The sequence below is a fragment of the Coloeus monedula genome (genome assembly GCF_965178545.1).
Source record: "Coloeus monedula genome assembly, chromosome: 2".
NCBI classification, from domain to species: domain Eukaryota; kingdom Metazoa; phylum Chordata; class Aves; order Passeriformes; family Corvidae; genus Coloeus; species Coloeus monedula.
In genome coordinates, this window is record NC_138782.1 from 5,224,503 (window position 1) to 5,251,603 (window position 27,101).

The 27,101-nt window shown below is 41.7% G+C and overlaps 1 protein-coding gene across 4 annotated transcripts in view; it reads left to right on the forward strand.

Moving 5' to 3' along the window:
* Positions 1-27,101, forward strand: part of PLCB1 (phospholipase C beta 1) — a 341,984-nt gene that overhangs the window by 90,135 nt on the left and 224,748 nt on the right. For all 4 annotated transcript variants that reach the window (XM_082302895.1, XM_082302897.1, XM_082302898.1 and 1 more), the window contains one exon: positions 7,055-7,123. In XM_082302895.1, coding sequence (XP_082159021.1) covers positions 7,055-7,123 — 69 coding nt within the window. The remainder of the gene's footprint in view (positions 1-7,054; positions 7,124-27,101) is intronic.

A 27,101-nucleotide genomic window follows, 5' to 3' on the forward strand; every position in this document is an offset into this window, starting at 1 on the left:
AACTAGGTACATTCGAGGTGTTCCTGTCCATACAATTCCCACTGCCAGCTGCAACAGATCCAAGTTGTTGGGATGAGAAACTTCTGGGTTTGAGTGTTCTTGTGATGGAGCCTTTCCTGGAAAGGAAGAGCACTGGCAAAGGCAGCAGTGGGATAAGGAGTCACCATGTTAATGGGTGTGGGATTAGGATAGGGAGGTACTTCTCCAGTTTTGCCACTGTTTTCCTCTGTTCTGCTGGGAGATGACTTCACAAACCCATTGCTCCTTTCATTCACTGATTGTCTTGTGTGTGTAGGCTGTAAGATTAAGGATTGTGGCTTGTTTTTTTGAGCATGTACTGACGCTGACTAACAGAGGTAGTAATTATTTTTACATACCAGGCTGTTTATACCCTATCAAGCACTGGTGACTTTGGATTAGAACTGTAGCATGGCTGAAGTCTTACCTGGTATGGAATTTTTTCCAATGCTTCACCTGGGATGATGGCTGATCATAGCACACTGAGTCTTCCCCGTGTCCTTTGCCTATTTGTGCTGGTTAATTTGCTGGGATGGAGGCAGGCAGCAAATCTTTACTGTGTTCTTCTGCTTCCTGTTTCTTTGCACTAAGATTTGTATTGTTAAATCTCTGTGCCAGTTTCTAGACTGCTCAGCCACAGCATCTGTAAATCCAAGCAAATGAAATTTTCCTTTAATGAAGCAAAGAACTCTATGCATAGCTGCAGAAGAATTGTTTCATTTTCATTATTAAAAGGGCACTTAGCATGAAAATTTCTCCTCATTTTTTTCCTAATAGCTCAATGTTTTATGCTTTATGTAAACCACAGATCATTTTCCCTCTACTAGAAAATGTTGCTGTTCTTACAACTCCAGGGATACGTTGAGAGACTCTGTGTTAAGATAGCCAAAATTTTTCAGATTGGGGCTTATTTTTCCATAGGAATGCCTCCTGTAATGGCCTTGCAGAGAACAGATGTCATGCAACTTTGCTCGCAGGTTCTTCTTGAAGTGCCAGGAAACCTTACAAGGAGTTTGGAGCTCATTCCCAGAGCAGCCGAGTCAAATCATAGATGCTGCTTCTTGTGTTGCTAAGATCCCTCAAGTCTTTTGGAATTAAGAATAACTGACCACCCAGTAAAGTTTAGCACAAGTTCAAATTTACAGATAATACATTTTGGGTAGTAAGAAATCATTCTGTTCTCATTCTGTTCAAGCGATTTTTTGAAAAATTTCCATTCCCTGTAATATTAAGCCCCATGGTTTTGCCAGTTGTTCAGAAATGCTAGTCCAGGCCTAGGGAGCCATGTGGTCAAGGCAGTGTTTAAACCCATCACTTCTTGCTTTCCAAGTGCTGCTCTGTGTAAGAGGAGCACATATCTGTCCTTTCTTCCATCTCTGTCACTCCCTGCCTTGGGAGATGTCCCGTGTCACCCTCAGGGGATGTCCCTTGTTACTGCAGGTCACAGAACAAATGGCAGCAATGCCTCCCGAACCCCATGGGGAGCTGTAGCGGTGCTGACAACAAACAGTCCCCTCTGCTGGACCCTCCTCTCTGGGGGTTTGGAAATTCCCCTGAGTGTGTGGTGAAATGTGCCCAGCCTCATGCTCAGAATGGGGCTGGTGTGGATGAGGCTGCAGTGATTTTCTGCCAGTGCTCGTTGGCCAGAAAGGAACAGCTGGAAAATAAGGGATTTTTGAATGAAGCTGTGGAGGCAGCAGAGTGTTTTCTGTCTCTCCTGCCCATCAGGAACAGCTGTGCCTCTCACCCAAATTTTCATTTCATGTGCCAGGATGGTGGATTTGTTTTGGGCTTTGAATTTTGTAATAGATGTTTAGAACGTGGAGAATTCAGAAGCCACTTTAACCAAGTTAAAATTTTGTGTGTTTAATTGACCCTTGAGAAGTCAGTGGCTACTCCAGGAATATAAGAGCTTAACCTGAGCCTTTGTTCCATCCTTTGAGTGCCTTGCTGCTGCTTTATCCATCACCTGCAAGGAGCTAGAAGGAGTTCTGGTTGTTTTGGGCGGGTTGGGAAATTTAGCATTGATGAAAAAATTTTTAATGTTTTTTCTTTGAGAAGGATGGATGGGAAGGTAACAAAATACTTTGAACTAGTGAAGGACAACTGTGCAGAAAAAGGCTTTGCTGCTGTTGAGGAGAGTTCTCCTGTTGATTTGAGGTGTACGTGCTGTTCTGCTGCTGCCTTATTGACACAGCCCATAATTTTGATGCCCGATAATTGAATTGTGTGCATGCCAGGAGGAAGCATGGAGACAGCTTCTTCAGGGACTCTCTCTCTCTAGTGGGATGCAGCTTACCAATTATATAACGGGACTTTTGGGGAAGCACAGCACTACTCTAGCACAGCTCCAGTTACAGTCATTGACAACCTTGCTGTTCCTACCTGTAGCTGTCGGTGCAGGTTTCTGTTAAATCAGTCTCGCCAGTCCTCCACGGTTTTCCTTTGGGATGAGAAGACAAATTGCTGTTTCATTCAATTTAGTCTTAATGATAATAAGGAAAAATAGATACGTTCTTAACAGAGGAATGATACGTGACATCCTCTAGCTGTGCAAGCAATCTTTTGGAACTGGCATTAAGGATTTACTCTCACATGGAGAATTTAATCTGAGTGTGGCTGATGGATCACTGTCAAAATCCCTGAAACCTGAGTGAGGTGTATTCCATAAATGGCTGTAAATTGATGAGTTTCCATACATATTTACTCTGAACCTATAGGGCCTAAGGTAGTTCTTTAGCAGAGCTTGCAATTTCTTCATAACTTGTAAATTCTTCACAGAAAGGGTGATTTGACATTGGAATGGGCTGCGCAGGGGCTTGGGGAGACACCATCCCTGAAGGTGCTTCAGGAAAGACTGGAGGTGGCACTTGGTGCCATGGTGGTATTTGGTCAAAGGTTGGACTCAGTGATCTCAGAGGTCTTCTCCAACCTAAATGATTCTGTGATTCTGTAATTGTTCCCAACCAGTTTCAAATATTGATCTAAATATTTTCTTTCTAGCATGTTGTTAGGACAGTAGTCATGTGGTTTTATTTAAAACAACATTTTTAAAATGCTGAATAAAAATAAGTATAGCACAGAACTGCATATGTTTTTTCTTCCAGAGGTATTCGGCGCTTTCATGTTCAGAAATGATAAAATAGGGTCTTACTATATTAAAGTACCATTTCATTTTGATTAACTACTCCCAAGAGAAAATGTTGTTTGAGTCTCTGTTTGGAGTTTTTTCAGCAAATTGGCCTTATCTCTTTGAAAACTTTGACCAGATGTTGCCATCCAGTAGCACTAAATGGTGCTTGTTTAGAAAACTGGCTTAGTCTTCCAAAGCTTATTTTGCTAGCACTGTGTTGGGCAAACCTTGAAGGCAGTCTTGTGTCTTCTACTAGACTGACTGGCAATATTTAGAAGAATTAGATAAGCTTTCAGCACACAATTTCTTCTTCAGATTCGAAACTGTGAAGCCACAGGTTTTCCAGCTAAGTGGAAAATGAGTTTACAGAGTTTAATTGGTTAGAGCGTCTCCCGAAGTGGCGCTGGCTGAGAGCTGTGCCATACATTGGGGAAAAAAGAACATCCAGCCAGAAGGGACATAGAAATGGAGGTTGAACAGTTGAGGTCAGTGCAATACATGACTCCTCAGCCACAATGAGTGCTTGCAGAAGAGTGGAATTATTTTTGTTAGGGATGTCTGTAAAGCAGTTGGCTCTCTGGACTAACCCGTGTAGCTGTGACAATGCACACCTGCTCTTGCTGGGTCTCCTTGACACAGTTTTGGGTGGTTCTGTAGGACAGCTGGTCCTGCTCTCAGCCTGCCCTGCTGCTGATGGCTCTCCAGCAGGGCGGGATCCACGAGGATTCCTGCTTTGTAGCTGGGGTTATGTCACAAGCACATTCCCAAGGCACCATGACTCAGTTGGCATCATTTTGGGCAGTTTAAAATAGAAGTGAGCCAGGTCCTCAGCTGGCATAAATTGGTGTTATTATATTAAATTCAGATGGGCCTAATTATAAGTGCTCTAGCAGACGCTGAGGGTTGCACAATCCATTGCTTTTGTGCGTGTGTGCTCACCCATAAAAGTGAGATTGCACAATGCAGCCCTCTCTGAATGCATCTCTGTCTCAGCTGCTAATTGAAACCAAACATAGTAGGATTAATAATTCACAGCTCCGGAATTCTTGTATTAGAAATTATTGGAGGGATCTATCTACCACTTGCATTAAGAGATGTTACTCTATTGCAGGACTAAGTCTCAGCAGCAGTGACCGGAGGTCTCTAAACAGGGGAAAGTTGGACTTGCAGAGGGTTTGGATTTTTTTCTTTCCCCCCAGTTGCTATGGCTTCTGTGCCTCCTGCTACACAGGGTGCATTTTCCAAGCCTGGAGGGAGGAAGACGTTAACAAATCTCCTGTTGACTGAGGTGGGGGACGGTTTGGGCTATTTTGCTGTGCAGGAAATGGGGCATTTCTTTGGCCACTGTTCAAGTGTATTTTCCCTTTACAAAAATCGACCCACATTTCGCAATAGGGAAATAGGAAATTGTATTTCCTCTGACTTCCAAGGAAGTTGATCTCTGCCCTCTTAATTAGTTGTTTGAAAGATGAAAGCAAGTGCCTGGGGTGAGGGAATTCCAGGAGGTTTTTTTTGTATCAAAGTACTAAGAAATGGCCCATTATGAATTCTGATTTATCTAAACCCCACTGAATGCTGCCTACAGAGGCACTTCCATGGATGCAGGTCCTGCTCTTGTTTACTTACATGAAATGATGTTGTCAAACAGGGATATAAAGGATTCTAGGGATAGGATTACAAACTCTGTGTTCTCTGTCAGAAAGGTAACAGGGCAGGAAGGCCATGAGGTGCATGTTCAGGGGTCAGCCATTCCTACAGCCCTGGCAGCTGGGCTGGCCAAGTAGCCCCACAAAATTCCACTTTCCCCTTTTTCTTAGACTGCCCTTGCCATTTCTTGGGTCCTCAGGTGGTCACATTTTCTGCATGTGGCTTGGTGGCATGCAAGCAGCTTGAAAGTAGTAGTCAAAGCTCCAAACCAACCCTATACCTGCTCATCCTCCTCCATCTGGGAGGATGAAGAACTAGGCAGGGTTGTTCAGGTCCTTCGGAGTGCTGGTCATTGCCTTTTCCTTTTCTTGTGTCTCTTTTTAATGTGTGTTATTCCACTTAAAAGGGTCTTTTTGTGTTTGTGTTACAGAAGGTCTAGTTGCACTTTCGTAAGTGAATAAATTACTGTTTGTTGTTCTTCTCTTTTTTTTTTTAAAACCAAAGTACCAGACAAATAAAATAAGCTTTTGAAATTCACTCTGTGTGGCTCAGCATCTCAGTGCAAGATCCATTTTTCTTCAGCATTTTTAATTTCCCTCATGCGTTTGCTGTTAAAGCCTTTATTTTTAGTGCTTGTTAGTCCTTTCAGTTGGTGAAATCTGATTTTTATGACATGGTCTGCATGTGCCTGGAGCTTCTGTGGAACATTTCACAGTGGGCATGAGACCAGTTCGGGGTGTGGGTATTGTTTGGTGTGGTAAATATAACTCCTGTTTCCCACCTGAGTTCTTGCTCTGAGTGTGATAAATTCATGTGTAGCTCTGCCATATTCCATTGTTTTCATTCCTGCCAGGATCTTTATGGTCACATGGATTAACATAAAAGGACTCAAAGCCCTCCTGCTTGTAATTGTAATTTTTTTTTATTTATTGTAATTAATTGTAAACTGTTTTTATTTAAAGTTCCACCTACACTGTCAGAAGAGTGCTTGTGTCCATATGCCCTGTATATTGGTGGAGTTTGGGTTATTTCCACCTTTTATCACCCTGCCAATGATTCTTTCAAATCTTGGCAAGATTTGATACCCTTGTACTCTTTCAGGGAAGTAAGGGCAAAAAATAACCCTCTAAAAAGTGCAAGTTTCCCTAAACAGGCCACATAAAGAAGGGAAAATTTGCTCATGGACTTCAGCAAGTATTAGAACTGGAGGAACTGGGATTCCTAGGGGGGGCAGGGGAGAATGTGATGAATGTACAGTCACATGAAAACTGGTTGGTAGAGCTGGTCTTAGTAGAAAACAAAGGTCTGCAAAAGCTGTGCAGGAGTGGGTTTCTTAAAATGAAAAGAAAAAAAAAAATCAGGATCCCAAGTAACCCTTGGTGAAATAACATGTCCATCAATTTATATTTTTCTTTACTCCTTGGAATTAGAAGAAAAGGAGTAATGGCTTTGTCCCGGACAAAGATACGAAGTTCTCTGCACAGCATTTGCAGTTACTACTCTGGAAGGCTGAAATGCTTTGAAGTGGTGTGGCTCTCCCTGCAGTGTGGTCACACTGCTGCTGAAGTATTTCAGACTGCTGTCGGCAGCTGGGAGTCACACTGCTCCCATCTCCAGCGTCCATTCTCCTTCCAAATCCTCAAATCAGGGAAAGGGGATTCTTCAGGTTATGTGTGTGTAGGGGAGGGCAGGAATTTGCCCAGCAGAAGCTGTTCTCATGTGCCAGTTTTATTCCAAGCATGGCATGTGTTGTATAACCCCGTAACTTAAGAGTAGCACATGAACTCTGAAATGCTTGTCAAAAAGTGCATGTTGTTTTACTGAGTCACTAAAATTGTTGAACCTTGTTATCGTTATAACACTTTGGGGGGGGTTATGTGCACTTCTCAAAGTGTTCTGGCAATAATAAAGCAGGTTTTCTATTGCAGAGGCAGGGTTTTCTGATTGTAACACTGCCTTTTGTCACACTATGACAAGCATCAAAATGCTAAAATTGTATTAAAAAGATTAAACCAAAAGCACAGCACCTGCTACTTAGCAATCCAGAAAATCAGCTTGACTCTTATGGCTCCTATATAATCTATATATCCTAGGAGACCTGCACAGCATTGCTGTTGGAATTGCCTGGGTGTACCTGAGCTCTCCTTGAAGCTGATCTTACTTTGGACAAACAGATGTGGGAAGTGGGACACTGATAACACAACAAGGCTTTTTGAATAATGTAATAATAACTTGCGTTGCAATTTTTCCTTCTAGGAGACTGAGCTGCTGGATATCAGCCTTGTCAAAGATGCCAGATGCGGAAAACATGCCAGAGCTCCCAAGGTAGGAATTCTTGCTGCGTGCTTCCCTGTTACATTGCTGACCTTGATAAAAAAGAATGGGAATTATATGCAAGAATTGAAAGGAAGAAAAACAAGTTCCCGTCACTAAGTAGTAGTATTTTGCCTTTTCTTTGTTTAACACTGTTTCTGTTGAGAAGCGTTGGGATTGTTGAGCCGTTGTCTTTGGATTCTGGGTGTAAAATCCTGCTGGAAGCTCTGCTGGCAGCCCAGGAACAGAAGTCTTGGTTTGTCAAGGTACACTTACAAGTTTTTGGCTTCCCTGATGGCAAGGGGCTGATAGTTGTTTGAGTCCATGTTGTATTTTCTGCTGCTGATTTTCCTCTTTCAGTGCCTCTTGAGGCCAGAAAGAGATTGTTTGGATTTTTTTTTGTTATCGGAGAGGTTGGGATATCAGCTCCCTTTGGGTTTGCCCTAATGTATTGTGCACTCCTTTATAGTCTCTACAGACACTAGGTTGTAGATGCAAGTTCTCTCTGGTGTTCTTGTTTGGGCAGACACAGCACATCAGAGGAAAAACCAAAGCACTCAGCTCTGGAAGCAAGAGAGTGCCTCAGGGAATCCCAGGAGCGATAGGAAAAAATGAAATATCCCCGGGGGCTGGAAGGTGTGGCCCCGCAGCTGCTTAGCCCTGGTTGAACAGACCAAAAGAATGTTTCTCCTCCTCTCATCTTGGGGAAGGAATATGCCTGGGTCTGGGTGACCTTTCTTCCTTGCAGCCAGCCCTGGGCCCAGGTACTGCCCCAGGGGCTCCTCAGCCCTCCCTGGGTAATTAGGAATGGAAAAGGTTGTTTTTCTGTGCCAGAAAGCAGTTGTAGTTATCTCTGAACAGATTATTCACATTTGGTTTTCAAAGCTCTCCATGTAGTGCTGGCAGCATTTTAAAGGCTGAGTTATAATTGAAATGCAACAGAAGTACTTTATGACATCCACATTAATACCAAATGAGTTCACCATGATTAATGGTTCTATGATGAATAGCAATGAAGTATTAACAATGTCTAGAACATTATTTTAACATGCTACCCGCTTTACAGAGGACATTCATGTTCTTCTAACAAAATGTTTTTAGCTAAAATTTATGCGTAGCTATTGCCTTGGTGACTTTTTTTTATTGGGTTACATAAAGGCTGGTTTTGTTACAGCACGTTACAGATTTGACAGCAGTGGCATTAAATGAAGGGTAGGAGAAAATCCGGGCTCTCGGGGTGGTGAAATACACCACCTGTGTGAATGAGTTCGCTTTTTGTCATTGATTTGTGTGTGGGCAGCAGGAAAACGGCACCTGGGTTGGCTGCTGATGGCATCTTGCAAATGGTGTGAAATAAAAGGCTGCTTTTGGGGCCATTTGTACCAGTTTGCTTTGATGCGTGTTGTAGGGGTGAGCAGAGGAGCGTCGCCTGCAGGTGAGCGGCGTTGCAGAGCCCTGTGCGCGTCACTTCCACAGAGGATCTACAGCTCAGCTTTAGGAGGCTTGGCTCCAAGTCAGGCAGTAGCAGCTGGGATTGCACAGAGGTTTCCAGTAAAACCCCTGGGATTTTGGCTGACGAGAGAGCACTGGGAATGGAGGATACTCACCAAAGCTTTTCAGGGGCTCTTTTCCACAGCTCTGCTTCCAGCTGGGAGCACCCCTTGCTTTCACTGTAAACTAAGAGGCTGAGGTGATCTTCTCTACATCACCCCACCACCCCTCCTTCTGCCCATAGTTTTGCACAATTTTTATATTAGGGGACTTCTGCCAGTTTATGCACATTTTTAAATCTGTTTTCAGAATTCTGAGAGTAGATTTCACCTATGGGTTGTCATTACCAACTTAATGGGAGTCTTTAAACCTCATTTGGTGTATTTCTAATCTACTGCTGCTTTTTGATAGAAATAAGTGTCTTTTTTAATAAGCCTTAACTTCTCCATTAAATAAAAAAGCATAATTCCTTTTTATTTTTATAGAAAGCTAAGTTTCAGTGTCATTAACTTCACCCACGGTAGGCTACCAGAATGTGTGAGGTGTGCTGCTACCCAGAGCCACCAGCAAGTAAGGATTTTAGAGGACTGTAGGCAGTCCTAGTTTCCAAAACTCAGTCTGTTCTCGTGCTGCATTCAGTGCACTGCCACGAGTATTCTTCATTTCTGAAAAAGGACTGAGAAGCACAAGGAGTTTTAAGGTTTCTCTTTTAGCCTTTTTGGTTGATACTCAGTTTTCCATAGTACTTTTCTGTAAGTCCAGTCCCATATATTTTGTGATTGCTCTTGCATGTTTTTTGCATCTTCCTGGGTTTCTCATCCAGCTGGTCTGGTTGCTTTCTCTGTTCCCTCAATGTTTAGCCTCAAAAGTTCCCTTGAAGGCACAGAAGTGCAGCTCTCACCCTACAGTCATCATGTTAAGGTAGCACAAAGAATGAGCTGAGAACACACTTTTGGGTTCTATAATGAATTTGTGGCTGCCCCTGAGCAGTGCTGTTGTCATGTGGGCAGGAACTTGGGTTTCTAATGATGTAGAAGGGAGTTTTTAGTGGATACCAAGGCACTTGATGCTTGGGAGATGAAAAGCAATCTACTCAGATGACCCTGAGTTTCTGAGAAGCTCCAGCATCGCCTTCTTTTTGCACATTGTCAGGGATGGCTCCTTCTGTCTTCAGCTGCTATTTTCAGAAATGGTGACAGGGTTTTCCATCTCAATGCAATATACATGCAAAAGCTGATTCCTTGGTAGAAAGGCAGAATCTCAGGCAGCACAGAGCACTGCAGCAGAGCTCTACATGAGAAGGAAAATGAAAATCTTGTTCTGAAGGGAACAAGAAAAGACACATTTGTGTATGTCAGGAAAAGTGCCTCCATTCAAATGAAATTTGTAAAGAAGTGAAGGAATTATAAAATGATTATCAGGACTTTGCCTTTTTAGTTGGCATTAGAATCAGGTAGGAAAGGGAGCATGAGGAATTTTGAGAACAGGAGAAAATCATTAGTTGTGATGAAGCAATGATTTATTTCCCTTTATTCACACATTACCTGGTAACCCGAGCTTGGTTTTTATGTGCAGACTAAGAGATATCTTTTCCCTTGTAAAGTTCAGTGACGAGGTCTGCAAAATAACACAAAATGTGCTTTGGTACAAGGAGCCGTAGGAATAGCTATGAATATTCACATGCCTTCTGGAAAGCATGGAAGTGCCACTCAGCAGAGTGTCTGTGCTCTTTGAAGGGAGCCGCAGCTAAAAATGTCAGGCACCAGTAAATACTGGGAAATGAATGGTCAGGTGGTGAAAATCTGGCAGCTGCAAACATGCTCACAGGACTGGGGAGGTCACACTTTTTACCATCTTGTATTTACTTTAGCCAATAACAGTTTCTATGGAAACTAAAATCTTTAGCAACTATATAAGTGTTTTTACTAGTGAGAAGAAATATCAGGATGACTTGACAGGGAGAAGGAAATAACCCCATGGTAAATGCTCATATTGAAAACTTTTGATGCATTTGATCAGTCTGTTTTCCCTCAGCATCCTGTTTTCCCTCATAAATCATTCAGCAGGAAATGAATTTCTTTAAATAACATATACTGTGAAACCTGTAGGAGATGAAATTATGGATGATAGAATCGCTCTCATGCCAAGATGTGTTTAGAGAGTAATCCCCAATTTTAAAAAATCTCGTGGCTCCCCTGCCCCAAATTTTTTCACTTTAACAAGCAAGCTCTACAGAGAAAAAAAATTCAGATGTTTGAATGTCACAAATTTGCCAAGACTCCAACTACTATTTTAATATCAGCACTAGCCTCTCTGTATTTAGTGGGTTTTCTTGAAATGCTCAAGTAGAGTGAGATGATTTTGGACCTTAGTTGTACTCCAAAAGCTGCTGTGGAAGGTTTGCTGGCTTCTAACACATCTGTAGAGGAAAAGCAGCATTTCCTGAACTAGGTGGGCTCAGGAACTAAAAGGAAAACTAGCAAGGAAAGTCTAAATAATTCTTTAACTGAAAATCGGGGGATTTGGGGGGAAATGAGGATGTGCAAGTCTGTTTGAATTGTCAGAGCTCTCTGGAGTGCAGTGCTGGCTGCTGCACTCCATGGCTCTGACTGAGAGTCAGTAGGACTGACAGCAGGGACATTTACGTTGCCTTCAGTAACACCCTGGTTAGACTGCCTGTGGGAAATGGCAGATTTATTGGGTTTTTTTACTTTTTGTCCACTCAGTCCATTCCCCGGAAAAGACAGCTGTGTCCATGGATGGCACAGGACAGCAACACACCTGCTGCCCTCTGCAGCACCGACTTCTGTCGCTCTGCCCCTCTCAAACGCTGCTGTTGCTGTTATTTTTGTCTGCTGATAGAAATGCACGCTGCTTTCCCTTCAACAACCTTGATGCTAAATTAGAAAATGTAAATTATGCCTAAGCACTGTTCTATTTCTGCCAAAAAGAAATAAAAATGGAATGTGCACGCAGCTCACCTTCTTCCCACTCACCTTGGGGGATAGCAGCAACAGCCACAAACATCCACCCCAAATGTGTTTATTCTTTTACATAACTGCTTTTTTTTTCATAATGATGATTGAGTTGCATAAAAATTTTGTCTAGGTTGAGTTTTACTTTATTGAGGAAGGTTAAGATGCATTTCTTTGTATGGTATTTGGCCAGTGCTCATGTGGAAATGGAAGTGGTTTAAATTCTGCCCAGAGTGTGGGCCCTGAGAGTGAGGGGGCTTTTCCTTGGACCCTTCAGTGGCCCAAATTGGTGATCTTCTTCAGAACCCCTAATGCTTAGGGAACTGGGACCTTTTCAGCAGTGTGTTATCCACTGTGTAACTCAGCCCTGTCTGGGCAGCTTGTTGGAATCACGATTTACTAACATTCAGGGCATGGCAGAAAGCACAGGGTTTTTTCTAAGGCTTTCACTATGAATCATTGCCAGGAGGATTTAATTTTTTTTTGTTCCTACTTGCTGACTGTTTCAGTTAGCTTTCTGAGCTGGTTGGTTTTATACTTTTCTTTGTTGTATTTATAAAGCCTCCATCTTCTTTTTGTTTGCCAGAGTTCACAGTGCAAAGCCTGTAATAAGAAATTCCATATTTTAAGAAGCACAGAGGCATCTTACAACTGTAATTTTAAAACTTGACATTTAAATTTGAAAAAGTAGACACTGCTCAATTAAATACATGATATTTGAGTTCCTGAAAACACCAGAAATTATCGGTAAAGCCGTGCTTTAAATGCTACTGCTGCTGGTGCTTTTGAATAAACCTGTGTAGATGCATGCTTCATTTTTTTTCCTTTGCCCCTTTTGGTATGACCAATGTTGCTGCCCAGCGATCCAGGACAGGGATGTCTTATTCCTGCTTTCACAACTAATGTTAATGATGTTAATGAGCTGAGAGTGCAGCTGGGACAGCATGTCCCGCCACGGCTGTCACAAACCCCAATGTTCTGTCACTCGTGATAAACCTCAAATCTGACAAATGGCATTTTTGCAGTGGCTGGCACAAAATTTAAAAATTGGTGGGATGACAAAGTTATTTTGGAGGTACTTTTAGCAATGCTAAGATGTTGATACTGCCTGTCAGTTTCCAATATTATTTGTTTGTTACCTTGCAGATCCATGTGTTCTTTTGATGTGCACCAACATCACAAAGTCTTGTGAAGTACAGCCCTAGTGCAACACTAAGACAAAAACTAATAAATAAAATTTTGCCATCCATAAAAATAAGGAATGCTTCATTCAGCCTGTGTCATGAACGCTCAGTGTGGAAAGAATTTCAAAGTTTTTCACTGGAAAATGTAAAGGTTCTCAATAACTGAACCCTGCTCGTCTTTCCTTCGGAGCCATAATCTCCATCTAGAAATAGTTCATAAATATTAATGCACGTATTTTAGCAGTAGAGTGGCGAGATCTGATGGTAGTGCAGTACCCTGAAGCTTCAAATGTAGGATCAACAGGCTCAAGTGAAAATGTCACAGCAGATGCATCTTTCTGCAACTGTTTAGAACAAATGATTAAAATTTTCCTCGTTTATTGGAATCCAGCTTGGTGATTTGTCATTACATCCCTCAGCTTGTAAACAGCCGTTTGGAGAAAGCTGTCAGGTTTTAATCAGTTGCAAAGGTTTGATATGCTTGTTATCATCTGCATATCAATGGGTTTTTGGGATCTTGTGATGGAACTGTGAGGCTTTTTGGTCTGTGTGTGTCCCAAGGTGTGGCTGTGCCACTGGCATGCCCCAGCTGCACCAGAGACCTTGTAGGGACACAGGTGTCCTGCAAAGAGACCTCGGCCAGTATTACAGGGAAACATTTTATTAGGAATATGAGAGCAGGACTTAAAATTCAGCTACAGGTAGGGTCGTTAATGGGAACAGATGGAAATAGCCAGAGGTCCATGTGAACTATGAAGTAGCAGAAAACTACGGAATTTCAGGGTAGTGATATCAGTATATTCATGTTAAATCCATGTTACCATTTTTCCAAAGCATCAAACAGAAATGAGACTGGTTTCTTTTGCTTTGTCAGCAGTGGATGTGCAAGAAAGAATAGGCAAGTGCATCCAAATATCTGATAGCTTGGGGTTTTTAATACCATAGGTTGTTTCTGAAACCAAACTAAACCAAGCTCCCTTCCTATTTAATTATGAATAGGATTATGCTACCAAGTAAGACATACAAATACTTCATTTTTAAATAAATCCTGGGCAGAATTTCTGTGGTGATAACAAAAAACATTACAGCTGTATTGAGTGTTAGTTGCCTGTCTGTGGCTTTCTCAGCTCCATTACCTCCCAAACTAATCCTAGTTAAATAAACAAAATTATCAGCTGTTGCCACTGGGGAATTCAGACGCTCTTCCACTCCTGGGCTGTTAATGAGCCATTCGAAGGGGTGTTCCTTAAAAATGCATGGGACAGGGAAGCAAAATGGTTCTCTGTAGGCCAGAGCTACTAGAACATTTTCTGAGGGCCAAAGGTTGGCTTAATGCATTTTTCAACCCATTGTGATTCATGAGACTAAAGAGCAGTGTATTTCTGGTGAAAACTGCGGTATGTTAAGACTGATACACAGCTATACATGATTTAGCGAGGTTTTTCTTGCTGTGGAGTACATTGTGGATTGAGTCTTTCCAAAGAGAAGAATTTTCACAGCTACACACTGGCTGAGTAAAATTTGCACAGCTGCTCCTCGATGTGGCTGATCTGTGCTAGCATTGCACAGAGACAGAATTAGGAGCGGTTTTCTGCATTTGGATCTTTCCTGTGGTTAATAGCACTGGGAGTGTCCAATATCCTTCATAGTTTGGCTATAGATGGCAAAAGTCAGGTATTCCTTCTTGAGAAGGTTGATCTGCAGACGAATCTTGTTTGTGAATGTACATACGTGTCATTCTTGGTGAACAGAAATTATTTTAGGGGCTGGGTAAGAAAGCAGGTGAATTAAACATTTCCCATGCTTAGCCTCTTGAGTATGAGCTTGCCTTCATACCCCTCAAGTGTTGGTTGAATGATTAACCAGCCTGAACTGTGAAGACTCTTACAGCAATACTGGCAGAAATGTATCAGTGCTCTGGGACTGTGGCGTGTCCCAGAAAGAGCAGGTGCAGAAAGGGACGATTCCATGCTGATCTTATGCTAACGTTCAGGTAGCTCTGGATTTAGTTGGTACCACAGTCCTGAATTGCCAAACAACACAGAAGACTCCTGAGTGCATATCTGTAAAGTGCAGCAATCTGTTGAAATGCAGGTTCGCTCTTTTAAAAACATACTCCATATGGTTTAGGTTTGTGAGCTTCTGAGTGACACTGCTTATTTGGAAGAATTTGGATGAAAACACAATAGCCTTACTTTGGAGAAGAAATCCCCTTGGCTGGAAGTTTCTTAGGAAGTTCTTGGCTGTGATATTTTGCATTATCCAGTTTCTTTGTTGTCTTCTGGAATCAGAGTGAACTCTGAGGTGTGATTTAGAATCAGGCCTAGATGGAAGCTGATGTTTTCTCACCCTGCTGTGTGTTGTCTTCACGTCTGGGCTCATTCCCATCAAGGGAGACTGGTTTCCACATACCAGACTTCCAGTGGTGGTTAATTACCATAACACCTGTTAAAAGAACATGTCTTTTCCGTATTATTTCCAGAAGGAATCCTGAAACAAGTGCCAGTATGACTTGCAAATACTAATATATCACGATCTGGGTTGTTGGAATTCATGAAAGTTGTGACCAGTCCTGGTGCTTAGGACAGTGTTAAACATAGTTTACTGCAATTGGTAAATAATTTGATTTTTTAAAAAAACAGGTCAGAGGAAGTGAGATCTTTCTGTTGTGTTGAAATACAGAAAAATTATTATTATCAGTAATTTTTATAAAAGATTACTGTGGTGGAAGGTTCTGGTAGTTCAGGGGAGCTGCACTGGTGGTGGGTCTGATTTGCAACGCATCCCATGCTTATTTTCTCTTTTCTGAAACACATTCTATATTGATAATGCCATAACTGAAATTACACAAAGATTTTTTTGTTGTTGCCGCTTGGAGTTAACCTCCTTCCTCCAAGATTAATGAAATACATTTAAAATAATTTATATGAGAGACTGTGTGCTGTAGTTGGGAATGTTTAGTGTAAATGGCTTCAAAATGGTGTTTGCTAATGAAGTGGCAGAAGCAGAACAGCCGTGCTAGGTAAGGTCATGGTATAAAGGGGAAACATTAATCTCAGAAATAATGGTTGCAATTTGCATGTTGTTAAAATGCTTAAAAAAAGGACAAAACTGAATTCAGGTAAACTAAAGCATCTGTGTGAATGGTTACCTGCATGTTGAGACAAATAGAAGTTAATGTGTGTGGGGATCGTTGATAGAGCTGTGGCAGCAGATCCCAGCCCTCCAGGGCAGGGGGACTTTGCTTTGGCTGTTGCAGAGAACCGGACTCCCTTCAGAGGGTTAAAGATCAAAGCCAACACAGGAAGGTTTTCTGCAGCAGGTTTTTGGTAAAAAATTATAAACCTCAAAATGGTTATTTGGAAGTTTGAGAGGGAAGGCTGATTTTATGCTATCCCAGTTAGCCCAGATATGCCTTGAAAAGAACAATTGCTTGCTCCCAAAGCTGGCTCTGGGGATCTGCCCACGCTGCTGTTTCCATCCCCAGCAGCCTTGAGCTGCAGCCCAGAAGTTTTCCCCCTTCCTTCTCTGTGTTTACACACCCCTCAGACAACACTGGTTTTGTAGGAGAGAATGTCACCTTCTTCTCCAGAAATACTTATATATGTTTGGTTAGAACAGTGGTAAAGTCTTTCTTTATAGCCGTGGACTGTAGCTACCAGGGTAAACATGCAAGGTGTTGGAGAGAGGAAGGGCAGGACAGGAGCTTGTTGAGGTCTCGTGGTGTGTGTGTGTTTTACAGGTGAGTCCATGAACATTTTCAGAACTGCTGCAGGGCTTTGGGTTTGCTTGGTTTTGGCTGAAAGAAGAGGAGAATTTCTTTTGGAGTTGCTTTCATACTGTCCTTCAGAGTGTTTGTGCAGTGGCCCAAAGGCTCTGGGGTGCTTTGGGAACTGAGGTGCCTCATGGTGTAGAATGAGCTTGAATTTGAGGAAAGTAGAGTGTTCAAGGCCAGACTGGATGGAGTTCTGAGCAACCTGTTCTAGTGGCTGTCCCTGCCCATGCCAGGGGGGTTGGAACCAGATAATCTTTAAGGCTCCTTCCAACCCAAACCATTTTACAATTCTCTGATGTCCTTGGTTGCAACTTCTCATAATTGAGGTGTTAATCATTGAACCATGTTTGTCCCTGTACTGCAAAGTGCATGTTTCAAAGGAACTATTGCTGCTGTAAATTCTTCTAGGCGACACTTAATATTGTCTCGCTCATTTTTCAGACGCTGATAAGTTTGTGGCAGTATTTCAGTTGTGGGAACTGATTTCTTTTTTTAAGACTGTTTTGTTGTTTTTTTTTTTTCATCCTGCTGGAGTCAGGAGAGTTTCAAACGGTGGGAGGAAAAGTGGAATTATTTAACTGTTACTTACATAATAAAAAAGGAGAATTTGAAAGCAGTGCTTAGGTCTCCTCATATTTTGATGATGCTCAGCTTTTCCTTTTGGTTTATATTTAAAGTGTTTTCTCTGAAAGCATAATCACTTGATATTGCTAATTTAAATGTTTGCATGTGACACTTGCAAATTATGTAATTAAAAGGAAGCCTTTACTGGTGTTTTTAGGCATCAGATACCAGCTTGATTAAGAGCATTTAAATGTTCCTGTGTTTGAAAGGGAGGTACCGTGTTTTCTACTTCCACTGAAAACTTCTTTGGGCAAATTACGAGCGCAAAGGTAAAATTTATCAGGCTGTAAACAAATGTTACACAATCTCTGTTAGCTTTCTGCCATCTGGCAAAACCCAGTGATTCTCAGACAGTCTTGTGCTCTTTACAGCAGTGCTGTGCTTGGCAACAGGGAAAAAGCTGCCCACAGCTGGCAGTGTTGCCAGGGGAGGAGAAGGTGTGGTGGAAGGAGACACAAGTTCTTGTCCTCTGAATCTCTGTGTGGATGGAAACAAGCCCTTATGCTTGAAGGGGATGGGGATGTGAGGTTCCCTCTCCCTGCTCCCGGACCATATGCCTGCTGCTGGCACTGTGGGTACCTCCCCATGGCTTTAGGAAATTTCATATTTTTGAGCTGTTTGAATATTTGGAATAATCTTCAGCTTATCAGTTCAATATCTTTAAGCAAACTGAAAAGCTTGTGCAACTCCACAACAGGGAGGACTAATGTGAGCACCCCTAGTGCTCCTATACAGGTTTGTTCACCTTTGTTTACAATTCCTGTAATAAACAGGATCCACTGTGAACTCCCTTCCTGATGGGAGCCAAGGAGTGCAGACGGGGAATCGCCTGAGCTGGGATTGCATGTCCCATGGAAAGGAAGTGGATTCCTGCCCTGCCTGTGGAGCCTTATTCATCAAGGCACTTGGCATGTGCTCCAGAAGCCTTGTAGGAAGAAACCCTGCAATGACCAAGCATTTGTTTAGCACATCCAGGAAAGGTGTGATCCCAGGATAAGAGAACTGGGAGACAAAGCATCATTTGAAGAGAGTTCTATATTAAATAGCCCAGAATTAAGACGAATGATGAGAATGTAGAAGTGTTGTCAGCAGCTTTCCCCTGAGTAGGAACTGTGCCTGTTAGTCATGCCATTTATCCTGATGATAAATTCAAAACTATTTGCAACATTATTTAGAGTATGAGGAAGAAAAAAGCGTTTTCCTTTACTCTTTGAGCAATGTCAAATGTAATATAAAACTATTTGATCTAAATTATTTCAATTGCAGTTGAATATTAGAGACATACTTAGAATTCTAATGTGCTTATAAACCAGGAAAAAAGATGAGATTTTTTATTTGCATGAAAATACTGAACCCTGATGTCGATGCAGATGGATATTTTTCTTTAGGTGCACATTGTCTATTGCTCCTGGGAGTACAGAATTGAATTGCATGAATACATAGTTCAATCTGGCCAGATGAGCGTGGTACAGTTGCTCTACCTGTTGCAAAAAAGAGAACTGGAGGTAAAAAATTTAAGAAATACTTGTGTTTCTCTGCTTTTCTGCATGGGATTATGCTTGAGAATTGCAAGGACCACCGTGCAAGTGCTAATATAGGTTCTGTGGTTTTGGCAGCATGGACACAAAATGCAAAAGCTAATGGCACACAGCAAAATCCCTGCTTGGAACCCATGAGCCCGCTTTTTCAAGGAGGGCACTGAGGAGTGGATTTCATCCTCTCTTGCACCATGGAGACAGTTGTTTACACAACCAAGCTGTTTCAGAGTAGTGTTTGTCACAGGCTTTAAACCTAGAGCTTACTTACATCAATTGCTGCAAATCAGAGCACTTGGGCAAAGCCAAAATCTATTTATAGGTCACTTATCAGTACGTCTCGTGTTTTCCAGTTCCCTCGATGGTGGAGTGAGCCCACCCCCCAGTGAAATAAAGAAATGCTTTTCTAGCTGGGCCTGTGAGCAGAGGCAGCAGAAACACAAGGCTCCGTGTGCTGCCTCCAGTTCTTCGCTCTCCCATCAGTGGATGATTGCAGTTTGGGGGGGTGGATTGATTTTGTTTGGGTTTTGGGAAGTAGAAGGTGTAGAAATTGTCTCCAGGAAATGAAAAGGTAATCAACAGGCAAATCACCAAAGGAAAGGGGGGGAAAAAAAAGCTGTGTTTCAGTTATTTATTCTTGAGATGTGCAGCAGGGTTCTTTGAAATTCCCATCACCCAGAGGGAGCTGATTGGCTTCCTTCTAAATTTGCTTCAAATAATAAAATCTTAGTTTGAAAAGCCAACTTGAGTGGGCTCTGCTCATCCAGAATCTCTCTTTCCCAAGTTGCTCTTGATACTGATTAGTGGATATAACAAAGAAAAACCTCATCACATTGCAAAAAACTGGGCTGGCTGGTCATGTCCTGTAAGAGAAAATAATGTTCAGGCTCAGAACAAAAGCACTAATGTTTGAAACCATGGCTGGGAAAGAAATATGATGGCTTACTGTGTTTGAAGAGCTTTCTTGAAATGCAGGGATGAGTGATGTGGGCAGCAGCTGGCTTTGGGTTTAAATTCTTCTGCAAACTCTGGGCTGGGAGGGCACAGTTTAGTCTGGGCACACAGAGCGAGCCAGGCTGGTTTATTCTGCTGGGTTGGTTCGGTTTTCAGCATAATTTAATGTGTGTGTTCGGATTTCTTTGTATGTCTGCATTGGGAGCTTCATTAAAAGTTGCATTTTAACAAATACAGAGTAAATTTTATTTCTTACACATGAGACAGGAACGGTACAAAAACAATTCTGATGAGCTTTTTTAGCAACCAGCAGTATGAGGGAGACATGGAGGAAAGTTTCCATGTAAAATCATATTTAGTCTCAAATTCCATATTTTAGAAACAGTAGTTATTTAAACTATTAATTTAAATATTTTGCAAATATTTCTGCTTGTTTTCTCATTTGAAATACTTGGTATCAGTGGAAATCATCTACATTTTGCTAGACCAGAGATAGATTCCTATTAAAACAAATAGTTGTTTTCTAAATTTAAAAAAATCACATAACGGGTACAGTTGGAAGGGACCACAGTGGGTCATCTGAGCCAAGCACAATCTTTTCTATTTCTAACTTGAAATCTGTTTCTATTCGTTGTTTATAGATACATTACAGATAGGAGTGCTGTTACAAAGCATGAACTGTGCTGTCTAAAATAGACTCCTTTAGAAATGTGGGAAATGCTTTTGTCTATTTTTTAATGTGCTGGTCATCTGTTAAAAGTGACTTTTTCTCCTGAAGGGAAGAGCTGGGTGGTGGCCACATGCCTTGTCTGGTAGGAATGAAGTGTCAGCAGCTGACTGCAATTACATTTTCTTGGAGAGGCCACCACAGACCAGCCAGAGGACATTAAATTGGAGTGACTGTCAGCCAGGGGAGGTGAAATGTGAAAATAAAGACCCCAAGGAGAGGGGCAGAGCTCTGAAATCACATTAGGATGTTGTGAGTTGGTGCCAGCCCCACAGCACTGCAAACACTACCTTGGCCACGGATTCTCAGCCCCGTGCCAGGACATGCTATAAGCAAAGGCATGTGAGCATGGGTACAGAGCACCAGGGAACCCTCAGGGTCTGGGAGGCAGGAGAGATGTCTTCTCCAAATAGCATCTGGCAAAGCTTGGACAAGATGCAGGGGCAAAGAGCTCCATGTGCAATCTTAGCAGCTGTTTGGTTTTTGTTGGGAAACAGCTAAGCCAGGAAAAAGTCCAATAAGCAGCAAGTAATAAGCTGGTGCAGTTTTAGTGCATTGATGCATTTATTTTTCTACTCTTTCTACATCTGTATTTACTTAACTCCTAGTTGGAATCCAAACAGTTGCTCCTTTGAAGGGGTTTGAAGTGTTATGTGAAGCACCTTCAGTTATGAAGTTCAGCTAATGTTGGATTATTTCAGAATCACAGAATCATTGCAGCTGGAAATGACCTCTGAGGTCATTGAGCCCAACCTGTGGCTGAACTGTCACCATGTCAAGCAGACCAGAGCAGAGTGCCACATCCAGTCATTTCTTGACCAGGGATGGTGACTCCATCACCTCCCTTGGCAGTCCATACCAATGTTTAACAACCTTTTCCGTGAAGAAATTTCTTCTGATGTCCAAGCTGAACCTGGTGTAGCTACACCCAACCCAGCAAAGCATTTTTACTTAGTGATATTTCATTTTTAGTGCATTTCTCCCTTTTCTTTCAGAAAGTTTCTTTGCAGTTAGTCTTGTTTCTTGAAAATTGCATGTGAAGTCCCCCTAAACCAGGAGCTCAGTTCAGTGATATTCAGCCTGCACCACTGCATGTCTTTGGTCTGGATCCTGCAGTAACCTGTAATCAGTTTAAAAATGGTTTATAATCTATTTACAATTCCATTCCTCTATCTAGGGCATGTTTCTTTGAAGAAGAAATTGCATTTGACAGCACACTTCATGTTTGAGCATTGAAATCCAATTTGTCTGATCCTAGAAAGCTGGCTCCCATGTTTCTGTTAATGAAAACCCTCACGTCATCCTGCTGTCCAAATCAGCAGGAATGACCACTAACCATCCATTACCCTCGCTCAGCATGTCACAGCCAAAGCACCAGACAGGTGGGAAGATGGATATAAACAAATCCCTGACCTCCTGCCAGTCTGATCTTCCCCTTCAGAGCATTACAGTCTAATTCCATAGATATTTTCACGTTTTTCTTGGTGTATTTAAAGCCCAAACCGTGTTTGCTTCTGTAGCTGCAGGGCTATTTATTGACATTATTTCAGGGATGAAAGAGCTGACTTAAAGTGAAGGATCAAGATACGTTATCTGCAGTACTATCAGTGTAGCCTTTTTGCTGTGCTTTGTAATGAGCTGCAGGCTGGCAGGCACAGCATAGAGAGTGTTTGCAAATGTGTATGTTTTGTTTAAAAGCTGAGGAGCAGAATAGTTATTATTTTGGGATCTGTGCCTAATGCAATTTTCCAGTAGTAACTAAATCAGACAGTGCCCTCAATATTTGTTTGCTTTTTTTGCAGTGAAGTAGGAATAGTGTGGATATTGTAAAATGGGAGTGAAGCACTAAGCAGGAGCAGTATTTACAAAGGCATTTGTATTTGTGTTATTCAAGTATTTCTTCTCCATTACACTTCACTAATGACCTTTCAAGTCCTTTCCAAGTTTACATTTCTTCAATTTTATGAATCTTATTTATAAAAAATAAGCTCCCATTCATTCTTTCCTCCAACAACCTTTAAATTATGGTAGAGTACTTGTAATTCTAAGTAAATGTTGGAATAGTAAATGGTTCTAAATTGATGATCTGGTGTAGAGCTTAACCTTGGTGATCAGTGAGGAGTTTATGTAACATCTCATCTGTTTCTCCTAAACCTGGGAGGAAGATCCTGACAGCCTTGTCACATTTGCTTTCCTAACCTGGAATATCTCAATCTAATTGTGCATCTCTGAATCATCAGTTACTTTTTTTTTCTTGGAGAAGCAGAGATTGTTCTTAACTGTCAACATCCAGGGAAATGAAACGGGAAGACCAAAGGTTTCTAAAGCTATGCAGGAGGCATAAGAAAGATTATCTGAATAAACTTTCTTGCTATGTGCATGTCTGATAATTGAGGAAGACGCATCTGCTGCCACTGAATTGCTGCTCTTGGTTTGCACGACTGCTTGGCTTTCTGTTCTGAATTGCTTGACATCAGTTATAGACATCTTGGAAAAAGGGCTGGCAGGAAGGCAACTTCCCAAAGGCATTGCCTGACATGGGAACACTGGAGTTGGTGCTGTTCTAGTTCCAGCCTCCATCTCTGAGGATCTGCAGCAGCTGGAGATAAGTAAATGGTGCAGTGGTTCCTGTTCTGGCACCGAGGAAATGAACTTAATGTAAAATTTGTGTCACTTTATCCAGAATGTAAAATGTTCTGGAGCTTTGCCTGTTACTTAGTTCATGCCTGGGAAATTGTATTAACACAGAGATGCTGGATTTTCTGCTTAAAAAAAGATGGCTGAAAAGAGGCAGAGCTGAAATGTATTTCTGGAAAAGACTGAGTGAAGTGGACTGGAGCTCAGTTGCCAACAGAACAGAAAACTCTTGAAATCGTCAGCCTGAGAAGGTGTTGGACATGGCACTGTTATATTATTTTCCTCTCCACCTTCAGCTTACTTGGTCCTGTCTTGAGCCTCCTTTCCTTGGTAGAGGTCTCGGCACAGGTGTAGAGTAAGTTTCTTCTTCCAGCAGCTCGACTGCAGCGTTTGTGGGAACACCACCCTTCCTTGTCAGCTGAGACCACATTCCTTCTTGACAGAAGATCACAGTGTCTTTAATAAGCCATCTCAGTTGAGCTGTGAAGTTTAAAACAAGGTGATGAGACTGTACCTGGAAGCAAGTTACAAAAGGGTATTTCAAAACCTCTTGAGTGAAACATTGGCTAAATAAACACTGCCCTGGGCATAGAGTTAAGGGCAGTAGAGAGAGTCCTTTCTGTAAATGCTTCTCTCTCTTCTAAGGTGCATGGAGGCAGTTCCCCTTTGTGTACCTGGGTAATCTCTGACTGAGGGTGCTGGTAATTAAACAGGGACTCTCTGTTCGTGAAGCATGTGCCACCAAATGCTAATTGTGCAGGAATTAGCAGCAGTGGAGGAGGCCGTGTGGAGAGCATGTCATACATAAGGTTACATTGCCTGGCAAGAATAAAATTATCTGGTGCTGACATCTGAAAAGCTGAGCAAGTTGTCGAGAAGCAGGTAGGGTCTGAAGAACCACGTGTGGAGATTTGATTTACAGAGAGAGGATGCAGCAGGAGTTTCTTCGGGAAATGATAGCAGCTCTCTGCTTTTGATGAGCCGTTCCAGAACATGGGAGATGCAGCTGCCTGGCCCCCTCTCACATCCAGGCTGTTGAATCACAAGCAGTTTAATTTCTCTTGGTGCAGTGACTCTCTGTGTTTTAAAAGCCAAAGACACGAAACATCAGCACTTTCAACACAGCAATGATTGCATCCTTGCATTTTGTTCTGCCACGATGTGTTCTCCTTGGAGTGCAGTTCTGGAGCTTTGGAGTTTAATTGCTTTTAATGGTATCTAGAAATCAAGTTCTTAAAGTACTAATAGGTTGAATAAGAGCTTCTTTTTTTTTTAAAATTTAATTTCAAAGCACTTGTTTTTCCTTACTGAATTTTCATGTTAATGGCTGGTGGTTTAATGAAAAGATCTTTGCTAAGATTTACAAGCAAGCCAAAGTTTATCATGGAAGTTCAGATAAGCAGCTGAGCCACAAACTTTGGATAAAATAAATGCTTACAAATCAGCTTCATTTTGTTTCTGAGCCCCTGTGTCAGCTACAAGAATTCTCATCAAAACTATTTTAACAGAACTCAGAGCATGACTAATACTTAGTGGGAAAGATTTGTGCAAACAAAAATGGCCCAAGGAGTTCAGATCTGCAACAAAATATTTAACAGAATAAAATCCCAAACTTCTCATGCATCAAGTAACCTTTTCCCCCAAGGAGTATTATGGCTTCAGTGTAGAAAGTGCAGCACAGCCTTTTTGAAGAACATCAGTGGCCAAAATGTTCTACATATTGGAGACATCTACAGGGAATGTATTTTTTTAAATCGAATTATCTTACTCATGCAAACTGCTTCTTCCAGATAAACAAAACCAGACAGGCTGTAAGCAGATTATTAAAATATTGGACAATTAAAGCAAACTCTTGGAAATACAAACAATTTTGTGTGTTCTCAGTTTAACCTAAAGGCTGCTACCATAAGTATGTGTAAACCAGGCCTTGTAAACACCTCAGCTACAAATGTTCTAGTACCCAGAGGCAATTACTCAAGACTTAACCTCACATTAGAATAAGGTTTCCATCTAAACTAGATTGAGGACTGGGAGCTGAAGTCGTTCTGCACCTAGTCAGGAGCACTCAACATCATGGAAAATCAGTGCTCCCAAGCAGCTGAGATTCCATGAGTATATTCCTTTAATCACAGAGGTGTTTTCTCTAGTTTATGCATTGTAAGGAAGCCAGAAGGAGAGGAAGTAATGGTTCTGTAAGTATCCAGTGTCAGGCTCTGTATCCAGCACTGTGATGTGTTTTGAAGTTGATATGGCAGATAATGACATAGAAATAGAGTCTGCCCAAAGCACCTTTATAGCCATGTTCGTATGAGCTCAGGGAAGGAGGAAAGCAGCACTCCTGTGGGAATTTATTGTATAGAGGTATGTCTATTAGTCTGTGGGATTTGCCCAGTTGTATTTTATCAAATCATCCTCATTTCTGTGTAGCAAAGCCATTTCTTGGGGTTTATCTGTCTGTATAAAGTACAGGATTATGATATAAAACAGTGCTGATGCAGTTGGTTTTGTTGCTTGATTTTGGTTTTAATAGAGACAATTTAGGATTTGCTCTTGCTGTTATTTTGGCTGAATGTGTGTGCGTGTTTATGCTGTCATTCCCTCTGAAAGAATTGGTTTAATCTCAGTTTGCCGTGTTTCCAGGACTTAGCTGGAACTATAATACTGCTTCTCATGGTGCCATTATTCCCACCTGCTGGGAATTGCAGGATGCATGACTCCACAAGTGGCTGAGCCTCATAGAAACAGGGAAGTGAGTGTACTCAATCCTTCATATACCATTCCTCCAAAAAGGAGTTAATGCTTCCCTGTGGGCATGACAAAGGAGCTGTGGAGTTACATTTGCCAAGAGCCCTGGGCTTGGAAAAGTTTCCCCTCGGGCCTCCCTAACTCTCAGCCCAGTAATTCACCTGGAAGCACAGCTCCTCAGAAACCAGAGGGGAGATTCAGCTCTTTGGAGCCTGATGTACTTCTAGAGGTTTTGTACAAAAGCTTGAGTAGTAAAAGCTCTATTACAAACACAACTGTAGAAGCAAATCAGTTCTTTTATTGGCAGGAGCTTGTTTTCTTTGGTGAAATGGTTTTATTGACAAAATAACTTAATGTGAGCATGAAACTGTCCGCACTGAGATGTGTGCTGGTACCTTCCAGTGAGGCTCAAAGATTGGCAGACCTTGAGTTTTGGGTAGGGAAGAGCCACCTGCGACTGCTGAGTGACAGGAACTGCGAATTAGTGTTCCCAATATACAAAATAGGACGTTGTGATTGATTGCTGCTGTCAGTTAAATAAGGAGGAAGATTCTGCAATCCACACTAATGGACTTGAGATGCTGAAATTAAATTTAGGAGTGAAAAATGCCCTGGCTCATCCACTCAGTTGTAATTGTAACTTGCAATTCCTTCATCTGGACTGGACCTAAAATAAGTACTTTGGTGATCAGATTAAATGAAATTTTAATGATCAGCTGGGGTTATACAAAATGCTAATTAAACCCAGGGAAGTCTATTAATATAATTACCCTTGAGACAAAACAATTTAAGAACTGGAAACATTATTTGAAGAGTCCTGTCATTTCCTAAGTACAATGTTTGAGTCTGGAGACGAGACAAAAAGTGGAATTCTTTGTGTAGAACTGAGAAGGGCTGAATGTATTTTTTACATGTTTTATACTTTCTGGGTGTCTTTAGTTCACTCTTGACTTCTGGCACCAACATGAAGTAGCCCTGTACGTTCTAAGCAGCACAAAAAGGAACCCCCATGACTTGGTTTGAATAAATGCCCTCTTCACCAGCAAAGGTGCCTGGAAGTTGAGTGGACATTGGAAAGCAGAAGAAGGACTCAAGTACCATTTGGATTTATGTTTAACTCTTCTCCTGTCAGATTATATGCTTGAAAAAGAGCTTTGTAAAGCATGGGGAGAACTGTTTGTGCCTTTTCTGGACCACTGTTTTTAATGTTGGTTGGATTTCCTGTCCTTCGAGGAGGGCACATCAAAAGCAAATTTGTATTTACTTAATCCTATTTTTTATTCTATGTTTTAGAAAACATTTTAACTTTCAAATATCTAATGAAATAAAGAGAAGAAAATGCT